Source organism: Falco cherrug, chromosome 15, assembly GCF_023634085.1.
Source record: "Falco cherrug isolate bFalChe1 chromosome 15, bFalChe1.pri, whole genome shotgun sequence".
In the NCBI taxonomy this organism is placed as follows: domain Eukaryota; kingdom Metazoa; phylum Chordata; class Aves; order Falconiformes; family Falconidae; genus Falco; species Falco cherrug.
In genome coordinates, this window is record NC_073711.1 from 21,349,719 (window position 1) to 21,363,957 (window position 14,239).

General features: G+C 33.2%; 1 protein-coding gene across 1 annotated transcript in view; it reads right to left on the reverse strand.

Annotated features, from left to right (window-relative positions):
• LOC102053859 (connector enhancer of kinase suppressor of ras 2-like) overlaps positions 1 to 14,239 on the reverse strand; it is a 213,110-nt gene that overhangs the window by 53,467 nt on the left and 145,404 nt on the right. The window contains exons 11-14 of the mRNA XM_055727544.1: positions 13,232 to 13,365; positions 12,378 to 12,583; positions 7,508 to 7,593; positions 5,818 to 6,072 (exon numbers count right to left, since the gene is read on the reverse strand). Coding sequence (XP_055583519.1) covers positions 5,818 to 6,072; positions 7,508 to 7,593; positions 12,378 to 12,583; positions 13,232 to 13,365 — 681 coding nt within the window. The remainder of the gene's footprint in view (positions 1 to 5,817; positions 6,073 to 7,507; positions 7,594 to 12,377; positions 12,584 to 13,231; positions 13,366 to 14,239) is intronic.

Below are 14,239 nucleotides of genomic sequence, written 5' to 3' on the forward strand. Positions count from 1 at the left end.
TTACTAAGTGAATGTGGAAATCTAAAAACTGTTGACATGATTAATAAAAAAAGAACATATCAACATTTTATTGCCCTTTATTTTCCCTTGTACTGTTGAATGCTTTTTCCCTTTTGAACTGTTTATAGATTAATGAACAGTGTAGTCTAGAGAATCGTGTCTGAACAGAACAGTAAGGAAATTTTTATTGGACATTGCTACTGATGGATCCATCTTACAATAATTGCTAGCTCAAGCCTTCGTGTGCACAGTTATGGCACAGTACAAATGCAAAATAACCTTATTAAAATCAATACAAATGGACAGAATCAGTCTGAAGCTACAGAGACTAGAAAGGCTTATGTTAGCTTCTCTGAGCAGCTAGATTCCACATAATCATCCTCATAGTGATTTCTCAACATAGTTGCAAGTTAGGGAAAGAAGGTTTTCCATATTACAGATACTTAAATGAAAAGCAAAAGGTAGATTTTTTCCCCAGCAATTCAGAAAGGAAATAAAACTCTGAAGAAAGTAATACTTATCTGTGGCAGTTAGCAAAGTTTTGTTTCTTCCTGCAAAACCAGGAAGGAAGAAATAAAATATGAGCGCTTCTCCTACAAAATTGGCAATAAAAGACTGCTCCTTCAGTCATATGGAGCTGAATACATATGATTCTTCCAGACTATCTGAATTATTATCCTTATCATAGTGGCACTCAGACTGCCTAGCATCCAAAAAAAGTGTCTGGAACATCTGGCACATCCCAGCATGCATGCATTACAGAAAAAGAAAAGATCTACATTGTTTTTGCACACATTTCAGCATGTACCATTAAACTTTATGTTGTTTGTGAAGCTGCCTTCTGCAGCTCCAAGAACAGCTAAATAGCATTTACGTAATTCTGTGCTAAAAGGCATGCATTACCAACTTCCTGTGATCAGCAGGAAGAAAATAAAAAGCAAGTTAAGCAAGTGCTGTGAAACAATGACTAATCCTAAACTACTATAATGCTTCAAATTATCTTTAAAATAAAAAGTGACTACTGCCATAACATTCTCAATGACTACCCTAAAGCAGCCATTATTTCTGTTTTACTATGTAGGGAATATCGAAACAAAAGAATCTATCGTAAACTTCATTAAAAATTAAGTCTCTTCTACACACTGAATTTTAATTCACAAAAAATTTAGAAGATACAATAGTTTATAATCCAATTTCTTAATATATGACACTACAAAACAAAATATCCAATTACTTTGAAGATAATAGGCCCAGAACATTTATTGCCAAGTAAAAACAGATGAGAGATCATTATCTTATTTGAGAATTTAAAGTAGTAACCAGCAAATTAGATTTCTGAGCTTCTGAAACTAGTGGAAATCTGAGGCAGTAAAACCACAAAGTTGAACACCATGTGAATTTTCAGACTGGGTCTGGAATAAGAACTTCAGTATTCCTTTTAGACAGAAGCTGGATCCCATACCTCAAAATGTAACCAAGCAGTAGAAAATGTACAGTTCATTAGAGTTTTTTAAAATCCTGAACATTAGTTTAAGGATGGAGAGTGTTTTCCATAAAAGAATTTTTGTGGGGTTTTTAATGGTGAAAAATGCAAAATGAGAAGTTTCTCACGTACATCTGGTCTACTGTGCAGGAGTCCTACTTGGTAAGTTAACTTTTTTCAGAATGAGCTCTGGTAATACAAACCAAAAACGTATTCACATTTTAACTCTATTCTTGTAAGCCCAGGGTATGTTCCAATAGTATATTTCCACAATGCTATAATGGATATACTTTTGTGATACTTACATCTGCCTCACTGTATAGGCTTAATCTGGTAAACAATATCACGTCAGAAGTGAAGCATTAGAAAACATAGGAAGTCATGTTCTAATAAATACTCTATTGATTAATAATTAATTCTAACAACCTTGTTGTAATTGACTCTTCCTCAGATTGTCTAACATGCATTACAGAATTGCATATCAATTAAAATTAGAGTTATAAATATGTCCTGAAAGGGGCAGTGTTTCTTGACAGTAATATTTTCCTGCAACTTAGCTTTATGCATCATTTTATATCCTGGGCATACTGCCAATATTGCATTACCTAAATATCCATTTTATATAGTAACTCTGCATCCTCACAGCAACTTATGAAATCAGTCTAATTGTTTAATTTTAGGTTCCAAATCAACATTCCTTCCAAAGCATCAATCTAGTGGTGAATCTATGCAATTACCAATTTTGTAAAAATTCTTACATCGATGTCTGGTAATTTAAACTACTGTTAGATAAGTGCCTTTTTTTTTTGTGTGTGTGTGTATGTATTTATGTAAGTGCTTAGGAAATAAAGCAAAGGCTAAATGACATTGCATATCTCAATTTCTCCTTCCGTAATGCCATACTTGTTTGCTTACAAGACACTATCACCTTCCCTTTACTAAGGATGATTAAGATCATATTTAACAGTATAATCTCATTTTTCCAAAGCATTTATCTGGGTTGAAATATATCTAAAAGTTGTTCTGGGCATGTGTTAAGGGTAAAGGAATTCATGGGAGTTTGATTATAACAGTTATGCAGGTTTGACTTCCATTAAAAAAAAAAAAAAACAAACCAAAAAAGCAAATGAAAAAACTAAATCAGTTTTTTCATCTAATACTACTGCTGCCAGACAGCTGAGAAAAAACAAAACATAGAATAGAAGAGGAAGGAAGAGGTAAGTTCTCAGAATTTTTTTTTTTTTTGTTTTGTGTGGGTTTTTTTAATACGGAAGTAACAAAAGCTGTTTTATGGTAATTTAGTTAGGTAAGGTTTAGAAGTATCTTCATTTTACCTTAGTCTTGTGGAATGAACTCTTGATAGAATAAAATCTCATTATGCAATTAAGTAAATATATTAAAATGTTTATGAAAATCCTGGTAAACACCTTTAGATATTAAGGAAATGACTACTTAAAACCTAAATTTCTACCTAGAAACACAACTACCTGATATTTTTCTCTTCCTTTTTGATATCAAGATGCCATTAAACATTCTTTGATATTTAATGTTTCCATTCTCAGTAGCTATCTTTTAGGATAGATATGCTAATTTTTTTGCTTTGCTTTTCAGAATTCTTTCAGTATTCAAAGTGGAAAGACATTGTTAATACAAATGATTCTGTACTGGCAAGAACCCACAAAACCTGTGTCAGCAACTCTTGTATATTTGTTGACTCAGTTCCTCTTGTATATTTAGAAGGCAGTTGACTAAGTGCCTGAGATATTCCGATTCCTATGACTATCTCCTGAAGGACTGCAAAGGTCCATCTCTAATGTTGTTCAGAAGATTTAGATGATAAAAGAATTCAAACCAGTTTGTCAGTCCATGAATAATCATTTTACATGTGTCCTCCTCTGTAATTACTACACAGTATAATAGTTTATGAAACACGTGCTGCACTGGCTTTTTGAGTAGATCAATCGCTACATGTAATGTTTTTGCCACCCATGATACCACCTTTTTTCCAGTTTCCTGCTTTTCCTTTAGACCCTTTACAGTTGACATATATCTTTAGGTTCTTTTTCCATATTTATTGTGTTATCATACAATATCACATTATTAATTTATCATGTCTGTTTCAAATGATTGCATTTCTCTTAATACACAATGAAAGCCACAGAATGAAGAACTGCTCCTAGTCACTGTGACTTACCAACAGAAAACAGTTAACAAAAACAGTTTAAATCTGTGTATTATAATATCACAGACATTTAAGATAATATTTCTATAATATACAACCGGTTTTTTTTCTGTATAGAGTGATTTGCAGACTGCTATATAGAACATAAAGCTTATATGATGGTATGGAAATTGTGCAATATAATATACACTTCTGAAATCATGGTGAGTATGTGGCATGTTAATCTTCAAGAGAAATGCCAGTTTTATTTTTGAAAGAGTATTCACTTCAGGACTACCAGCTTCTGACTACTTTGGTGAGATTTGTCTGTTGCTCAGTATCTGCCTCCTTATACCTTCCCCTGAAGTTAAGACTTTTGTCATTGCCAGGCTAGAAGGGCAATAGAGCTGATTCAATTTGGTGATTTCTTAAAAAACTCCAAGCATTAAATTCAGGTTTAACTGAACTAAACAGCAACCTTTATCCTAACTTTCCCAGGACTTAGGACTTTAAATAGAGTTTGCATTGATGATGAAAAATAAATCACATGACAACAGGCTTGACTCTGGGAACTTTACTAACAACTACCATTATTTAAAGGGTGCAACTAGCATTTTACCACATATACCCCATTTTCCTTTCTTCGGAAGTCAGCATCACTCTTCCAAAAATTAACTAGAACAAATTGATTAATCTACCAAGTAATGAAATATTGTTCAGGTTTTTTTGCAGAATTGCATAATAATTTTCTCATTCATCCTAGTAAACTAGCTACTGCTTTTCTCTCTGGAGTTGAAATAATTTTCTTTGACTTTGTGATCCTGATTATCTCTGTAAGTTTATGGACAGAATAAATATCTCCTGCTAAACAATCACATGACTTGATTTATAAACTACCTGACTTTCTCTGAAGTTGGAGAAAAAGATCTTACTCCTTTTCCAAAAATACTAATTTGAAGTGGCATAGGAAAGGAAAACTTAAATTTCCTGAAGTCATAATAAAAGTATCTGATCTTCAGGCTATAAAATGTTGACAGCTTGCAGCAACAGAGATGAATCAATGGCTATATTTCACCCCTGAGGTGAACCTTCTCAGACTTGATGCAAATGCAGTTATCTCCCAAGATTTTGCTCAAAGAGAGAAGCACCAAATAGAAGCCCCAAATGCAGAAAAGTCTGAAGAAACTTGCTACAAGTTCTGCTTTTTCACTTATATCTTTCTAGAAGAAAATGCACCATGATTAGAAAATAAATGCACCTTTGCAAGGTTCCATACAAATGTGGGGAGGAAATAGGCTTCTTTTCCAGTAAAAACTGCCCTCAAGATAGTAAGGTTTGAGCACAAAATACTTTGAAGCTACTACTCTGTGTCATGAGAATGGAGCAGTCCCCTCCAAATGGTAGGACTATGAGTAAAATTCAAGAATGCTTCTATAAAAAGCAATATGCACATACAAAGCATGAGCTGTGAGGCCTGATCTCTGAAAGGCTGTTGAATATTTCAAGACATCCAGATCAGTACAGTGAAATTCTGCACTAGCTGACAGTCAGGAGAACCTAGTGCTGTCTCACAGTAGCTACAAGAACTGGCTGGTCATTCATCTGATTAATTATATTGTCTCCATAGGTTTTAGTCCAAAATATTTCCTCCATTATCAGTACGAACAAATTCATGTTACTAGATTGTTGCCATGGTACTGCAATTTAAATAAACAGTAACTCCATTAAGCTTATCTGTCTTTACAAGACATAGTGCTTGAAGTGGAAATATAAAAGCATATAGACTAATCTATAATTATTACCAGAAGCTGAGTATAAGATCCTTATGAACTTTTGAAAAAATAATATGGTCAAATTAAACTAAACTCAGTGAAACTGAGTAATTAAGAGCAGTATTTTACTTGAAGCATCCAATATCAAATGGTCCTTGCCTTTCATTTTTGCACTGTGTCTAGGCTGTTTTTAAGTGAAATCTATCGTGATACTGACATTAATCAGCTTTCTTGGGCTATAGAATGTAACATTACAACACACAGTAGAAGAATATGCCTTTATAGTTGTATCAATCCTGAAAAGAAAATATTGTAGTGTTTTCCATGTACTTTAGGTAATAGTTTTTTTAGGTAAAAAATAGGTAATAGGTAAAAAAAAAATTATTTTGTTATGTACTTACATGGTAAAGTGGAACTGTATTGTTTTCTGCTAGTGAGAAATTCAAGACATCTTGCTGTCCAGGCTCGAGCCTAACATTAATAGTAGATGTCAATACAGGTGGACTAATAGGGTAGTTTGGACTGCTTGTGTTTTTGCCCTTTTTTCTTGACCTACGACCTGTGTCCCTTTTGTTGTCTTTTTGTGTCAAAGGCTCTTCTTGGATAACCAGTATCTTGTCATCACTCAGATACCGCAGGAGTGAATTCTCAGAGTCAGTTGTTAGAGGAAAAAAAAGAAAAAAAAACATTAGTAAGAGGAAATAAAGAGAGAACCATTTTGGCTGCATCTATATTGTCAATTTGGTTAATTCCCCACTTTTCTCTGAAGCTCTTTCGTCTGCAAACTTATTTGCACCAAGGTTCCAATCAAGTGCAAACTAAGTAGTTGGCACAAAACCTAGGCACTGAAAGATGGTGGAGCATACCCAGGTCCTTGCATGACAGATGGCATGAAGCTAGTCCACATCGTATGGCTTGTGTAACAAAGAAAACCTAAATACAGCCAAAAGGTTTCAGTGAAATGCCAAAGATCAACACCCAGTACTATTAAAGCAGAAAGACTGATGTGAATGTCAAATGAATTGTGAGGGCTCGCACTGGACTCAGTGCCACATTTACTGATGCCTCTCTGCCATTTGAGGTGAAAGTGGCTAACACATAAAATATTTGTAAATTGTACCAAGCAGGAAGCATCTCTGGGACCATTCCAGGGACAAGGATTGTAATTTCAAGGAACCCGACAAATTGGAATAATGGTCTTAAGGAGATGCACGGTATACTTGGGAACAATTTCAAAATGGGAACTGACCAGGCATCAAGTCTAAGGAAAGGAATTTATAACAGTGAAATACAAACTAAACATAAATCAGCGTATTTGGAATAAATCAGAAAAGGCTTGTGCCTTAAATGATATTTATTTTCTCTTGGAATGGAAGATTACTGAAAAAGGTAGTTTAAAATCCTGTATTAATTTTCAAGAATGTAATTCAATTTTGTCACATTGTAACTAGTCAAGTTGAACTCCTTTCAGCTACCCACAGTGTGCCTAAAACAGTATTTATTTAAGAATCTTTAACAATTGGCATAACAATAAACATAGGAATAAATATATTTGCATGTTGGAAGAATATATTTTGAATTATATAATTGCTTTTTAACAGAGGAAAAATAGGAAAAAAGAACTATCACCATGCTTCTTCCAAAGTTCATAATTCCCACTGGAATTAATAGAAGTTTATATGATTAGAACTGCTGGTCTGAACACTGACAGTACAACCGCTGATTCTGGTTTCATATATTTATTCATACTAATCAAAGTGTGTCTCAAAGGACATTACCGTACTTCTAGAACACCATTGTTTTCCAGAAATGTGAAGATTAAGAACTGATTGCAATTAACATATATCTGAATGTTATAAGTCTTTTCCCTTGATGTTTATTTATCTTTGTACTAGAATTAGAGTAAATCCCTCCAACTAATACAAACTTTTAAATTTTCAGAAATAGAAACACCAAACCCCAGACAGTAAACAGGCTTTTTTATATTCTCTGTGACACTCAGGAAAATTGGTTCCTGTGATGATACCTTCATGCTTCTTAAGTAACAAAGAAGAAAAATCTTAGAGAATGGGCAAAAAAAAAATACTCACCTCTGCTTCCCCTCTTGAACATGTTTTGTTCTTTTGACTCCCCTATCCAACTATATTCAGTAGGCATAGAAACAGGCCTTAAATCTCCTGGAAACAATTCAAGATAAACCAATATAATTTTTGAAGACTAAAAATATAAGGCTGTAGAATAAGTAATGTCTATAAATCACAGGCATGACATGACCCTTCAGAGCAATCCTTTTTATCAGCACCGAAGCATTATGAAAGCTGTAGCATTCAAGATCAATTAAGCATCGCCTGATGCTGGGTTTTCCTCTTCATTATACCGATCTGAAGGAAAGTACCTATGTGACTATGGTGAAATCACTTATAAACGTAAAGAAGATTACAAATTTATTTTTCAACTGTGTTCTTAAAAACTTGCTCACACATTAAATAGGTGTTTTGGAATAAAGAGAGAATCAGTTTTTAAAGAAACTAATATGCTTTAGTAAAAGTATTTATACATCATTATATTAATATCAATTAATTAATATTAATTATCATAACTATGAATACTGATACAACATTACATATCTATCAGTTAAACAGTAAAACCTATCTGGCCTGGAAAATCCCATGGTGACTAATGAGGGGATCTCATTTCAAGGAACATTAATTCCAAATGCCTTAAAAAGGAAGCATGGTGTGCAGTTTGGTTACAACAACAAAAAAGAAGATTCAGACATTGGGGCTTTAATTAATATGATTTTATGGCACTATGGCTGTAAGAAATTAATGTACATTAGTCATTCTTTACTACAGTATCAGCAGAACACTGATAGCAAGCCATTAAAGAAGGAATATTACAAAACTGACTATAAAACATTAGCACTTTGGCCTTGTCAGTGTGCATTATTATCACAAAACACAGAAATATACTCTCTAGATTATGGTTTAAGTTTTGTCTGACCCATATAATCAAAGATTCCTTTTTCCGTATGCCAGCTGACTAAATTTAGTGTGTTTATGTAGCACTCGAGCACATTTTTTTGAAGTATCTTGCTACTGTTCTGGTCCTTGGTTAATTATTGAATTTAAGTGTGAACAAAAGTTTCATTATCAATTTCCCCAGGATTATTAGGGTGACAGTATTTTCTGTGGATTATCTGTATGCTAGTTTTTTTCCCCCACTATTCTTCCAAAATACAGTTTTTTAGCTACTAAAATATTAGGAGGATTTAAGAACAAACAGGTATATAAGACAAGTATGCTTCTGGATAACATGATTTTATGAAAATTGAAGGGGTAGCATATACGTAGAGTACTGAGATTTCCCTATATTATGCTTTCACTCATACCATAAAAGTTTGTGTATATCTAATCGTATGGAAAATGTACGTAGTTTTCCTGTCTGCCTAACAGTTGAAACTACTTTTAACTACAAATGCATTATTCAACTGCTAATCTCAAATTTGATTTTAGAAGAACAGAATTAAGAAAAAACCCTCCATAAACCAAAGAAAAGGAAATCAGTAATATGGAAAAGATTGAGAAACAAGATTATAAATTAAAAAACAAAAATATGAAAATAAGAATCCATATAACAAGTGCAGATCACCATAATAAAACTTAGAAGTATTTCTGTGAAGAGAATAAAGGTCTGAAGCTCTGAAGAGATTTGTAACAAAAACATCAGATGCCACAGCACAATCGACATCAAAACCAGAAATTTAAGAGAGGAAATACACAAGCCAAACACAGGAATTAGTGATTTTGCATACTGCTTATTTTAATTCCAAGTTCTTTTGCAAACAAATGTAATCTATAAACTATTTTAATATTGCAACTTGGGTATTTTTCTGAGTAGAAAATTATTGTGTACATGTATACCAGTATAAATTGAAAGAAAACAATAATACTTATTTATGATGATTTTGCCTCTGGCACATAAAGAGATTTGATATCCATTGCTACAAGGACTCTAAATACCATAGCATGTTAAAGTCAGACTAATATTAGTGTAAACACTCGATTTAAAAAAAAAAAATAAATAAAAAATACTGCAGCAATTATAAATACAAGGTTAATTTTCACACATAGTTTGAGAAAATGGACTTATTTGCCTTCTTGCATTTTGCATATATATTATCAATACTGAGCATCTCATCTACTTGAGTATCCTTCTGCCTACCAGCTGCAACAGAGACTGGTTTCTAATGATTGCTTTCATTCTGGTAGGACCATGGCAGGAATTCCTGAGCAGTGGTTTGTGTGAGTCCTGGCAATAATGAAAGCATCTACTCAACCATGAACAACTTCAGAGGTTTTATTTTCCTTACTTTGCCCATGGCTACCTAGTTCCAGCATCAAGTACGTGTTTAATCAATCTACCATAAACCCTGTCTTTCCACCAAAAGACCCATTGTCACTTTCACAGTTCAAACGTATATCTTTAAGTCAGAAGTATAAAATATTCTACTGCAGTAGAAAAAAATCTGTATTTGGGAGTCTGTTAGTTGACAGATTAATCTGTAGTTTAAAAAATTCTAGTTTAGCAATTTTTTTTGAAACAAAAGCATATTCCTCAGACCTAAAAATCAAATTCTTTCTAGATTTTCAAAGTTACAGAAAATCTGAACTGTCCATCATAAACAAGAAAAATGTTACTTATTACTGGGATCGGGCACAGAGCCCAACATTTTAAGTCAACATGCAGCATGAACTTATGAAAGCAAGCCAAATACATCCATCTGACTCCAATTTTAATCACAGTTAAAATTTATCTTTCATTCTAATTTTATAATAATGTGACATCACTTATCAGGGAGATAAAGACTGAATATTACTAGATTTAAGAAGGAATCCTACATTTCAGTGTTACAGCTATTTCAAACACCAAATATATGGCTGTACAATTTACTAAAAATATCCTATATATAACAAAGATCTATTAAAATTTTATTATTCTGAAAAGGTAATGTACATGTGCATATACATGAACCTGTCCATTTTAAAATTGATACTTTGCCATTTTTTTCCATAAATCCAGCTGTAGTTAGCAAATTATGAAGCCAAGACAAAAGTTCTGTTAATTGATAAACATAAAATAAAACTGCTTTTAAACTACTAGAATGACAAAACCAGAACACCATTTGGGAAGTTGGATGTCCTCCACTGGGGAAGTCTAACTACACTAATTATCACTCTCTAGCTGCAGTGAACTATCATTGGAGCTTGACGTAATTTGAAGAATCCTTGCAGCTGTCGTTTTCAGACTTGAATTCTACCCTCTCTGCTCTCAAAACAGCAGGTGAAATTGCTTAACTATCACTCGTTAGCTGATCCTAGCCAAAAGGTAATGCAGGTGAAACTGTAACCCTGGTAAGTTACATAAATGCTGCCATAGATACCATGCATATAGTAAGAGAAATTCAGCAAATATTTATTGACCTAGGAAAATATTTGTACAGCTTAACTATCAAATTCAGGTTTGGCATGTGGGGTCATCATTTGCACCCTCTTCTAACATTTATGGTGGTAAGAACCACGGATTCTCAGTCTGAGAATGGGAACAAGAAAGCTGCATCATCTCTAAGTGCTAACAACTGAAAGAACCACAGGAAACTACATTTAATAACATCCATAGTATCAAATCCTGCATCAGAGTAACCAGTTCTATGGCAGACCAACAGAATCTGTGCCTGGAGCGCTTAAAGATTTTTCTGTTTTTTTCCCCAGTGGTGTTCCATTTCAGCTATTATTAGATCTTCCACTGTAACTGCCTTTGGTATTATTTCCATTGAACTGCAGCATGTTTTTATTACCTGTGTTCTTTACAAACACATACTTCTTTACTACTCTGAGCTTGTGAGAGGTTTCCTTTTTCCTAGATACCAAAACCAAAAAAGTTTAGCAACTTCTTTTAGCAAAATGGAAGGAAAAAAACCCTTAGTCTCATAGTAGGTGAATGAAGTACTTATTGAATATTTATCTCAAAAGATAGCTCCTAACCATCAGAATGCTATGATCGGAAGGAGGAGTCAACGCTTACTCTAAGGCTCAGAAATAATGCCCTTTTCAAAATATGAGATAATCACAAGTTTTTTTTAAAAAATCTTTTATCTTAAGTCTGTAAATTTTTAAAAATAACTGTCTTGAAATCAAAACCACTGAAAATATATGGAGAATACAGTGCTGTATTTTAGTAGTATTCTAAAATTCAAACACCAAGCAAATCAGTTTTAGCAGATAGGTAAAAAAAAAATATTGTCAATTCATGAAAAAGCAGTACCTTTTCCATAGATACGTATACCATATACAAGTACATACATGTTTGTATACCTGTACACTCATATGGATTTACACACACACAAAATTTCTATATAAGTTAATTATTGTTTTAGTAGGTCATATATTTCAGCAGTCCTCATTCTAAGATTTTGAAATATATTTGTAGTATTAACAAATGCACTGTAGGATACTACTCATGTAACTACATCCATTTAATACAGCACTGCATTTTGGAGTGTCTTACATCTTATGGATACTTTCATACCAAAAGTAAGTTTTTTCGGGTCTTCCGTTGAAGTTTAACAGCTCGGAACACTGCAACTAGAATAAACTCCAAGAGCTTGTGAATGAAACTGAGTAAATCAAGATGCTAGCTTCCAAATAATATGAAGCTCAGTATCATTGAAATTTTTAAGTATGCACTGCAGAATAAATCTATAAAGTAACTTAGACGCTCCTGACCATGAACATTAGTTTGTAATTATACTAATTATTCCTTCACATAAACTTTTGTCTAGTATTCAAAGCCAACAGGTTAAGGTCTAACAAAGAATGACAGATATTTAGGGGTGTTGCAGTGTTAATAGCACAATTTGTAAATTTGGTAAATTAAAAAATATCAAAAAAATCAAGCCTACCATGAGTAGGTGTTTTTTCTCTTCTCCGTACTCCTGTAGCTCTGCTTCTTTCGTACTCTGAGCCCATGGGGTGGCCTTCACCTTCAATTAAAGTGTAATATTTCCCACTTTCATGCTCCAGAAAATAGCTTGGAGACTCAGAACCTTTCATTCCAGACTTTCCAAATTTGCTGATGTCATCACAAGACATTATTCCAATTTCATCCCTAAAAACAGTAAATCAGAAGATTATGGAGAAATTAACCATTTTATGATAAAGCTTAAGCATACAACTGTCTCTCCCAAACACTACAAATAAAAACATCTGTAATTGAAATGCTATATGTGAGAAATTTTATGAAAGTGATTCAATTCAACAAATGTAAATTAATGAAATAATCTTTAGGTTCCTTTTTAACTGCAAGATAGTTAAACTTCATGTTTATGAAGTTAACTTCAGTAGTGCTATCTGAGGACGCATTCTAACTTGCATTAGAAGTCAAAAACTTGTAACTAATCCTTTGTGTGATAAATGAATATGCAATGTACTATGAAGTGTAGGAAGTGGACAACTGAGGGGAGAAGTGAGGGAAGACTTCTTCCCTCACTTCTGGGATCAGTTGACAGAACCTGTCTTCTCCCCCATAGGGATGCCTATTGGGTAAAAACTTTATGACTAACTCACACTAGTTGCTATTAGGTATATTGTTTGAAGCTTGCTTTGCAGTCAGCGTATTATCACCAGCAATCTTCAAACCTTGTTCTGTCACAAACTTGCATTTTATAATAAAAATCTTCAGCTGAAGTTATAAGTCTCTAAAGATTTGAGTAGTTGTATAAACCATCTTTCTTAATGTTCCATAGGATGTAAATACCTGGGGCCATAAAGTCCTGACATGGGAGAGAGAATGAAAACATCCTGGAGTGCAGAGTTCTCCATTTTTGAAGATACGCCCATTGTACTTGTTGGTGTCGTAGAACCACTTGTAGGACTGGTTGGAATTACAGGCTGTAAAAAAAAGGCACATGAATAATAAACTGTTTTCTGTGCTACAAGTAACAACTATGTCAATGTGCATAATTTTAAGAATCTTGACATCTTTTTTTCTAGTAGCCATTTTTTTCAAATTACTGGTTTCTTTAAAAAAAAGTTGTCTACTGAAATGCTGTTTTACCAAAGGGTTCAAGACTAGTTATGCAAGAAACTGACAAAAGGCCAGGGAAATTAATTTAAAAGCCATCCCATGGGAAAATCTGAGACTCAGAATCAAAATATGATTTTTAACCAATGCAGAAAATCAATTATATGGGGGAAAAGGACATACACTATTAAATGGCATTAATACAAAAATTAATTACAGAACTCTGGAATACTTGCACTGAATGAAAGTATTCATAACTATAATGTTGGTTTCAGTAGAAGATTTATTGTTAAGAGGACAGAATCCCTAGGGTTTTTTTAAGAAAACAGAATTCATAGTCATTTGTTGTTTCTTATTCTTTTACTGAACCTGTAGCCGTGATGATTGTACCACAGTGATGCATATATAGGTTGTATGGTAACCAGCAATGGAATATAGATTAACCTAAGCAATAAATATGAGCATCAAAAATATTAAAGGTATTAATAACGTTTGGGTGTCTTTTGGGATTTTAGGTTTTTTTTAAAAAAAATTAAATTAATTTAAACACGATTCTTTTACTCAAAGGCCGTAGGGAAGCTCAAGTCAATAGCTATAAGGAATACAATCAAATATTCTGTGCAGGATAGAAAAATACATACACAAAGGATATTTTCCAGCCAAAGTAAAGTCTGTGTTTATATTCAAGAAATAAAAAATACTTTTCTTCATATTATTGTTTACGGTTTTTAATATGAAAAA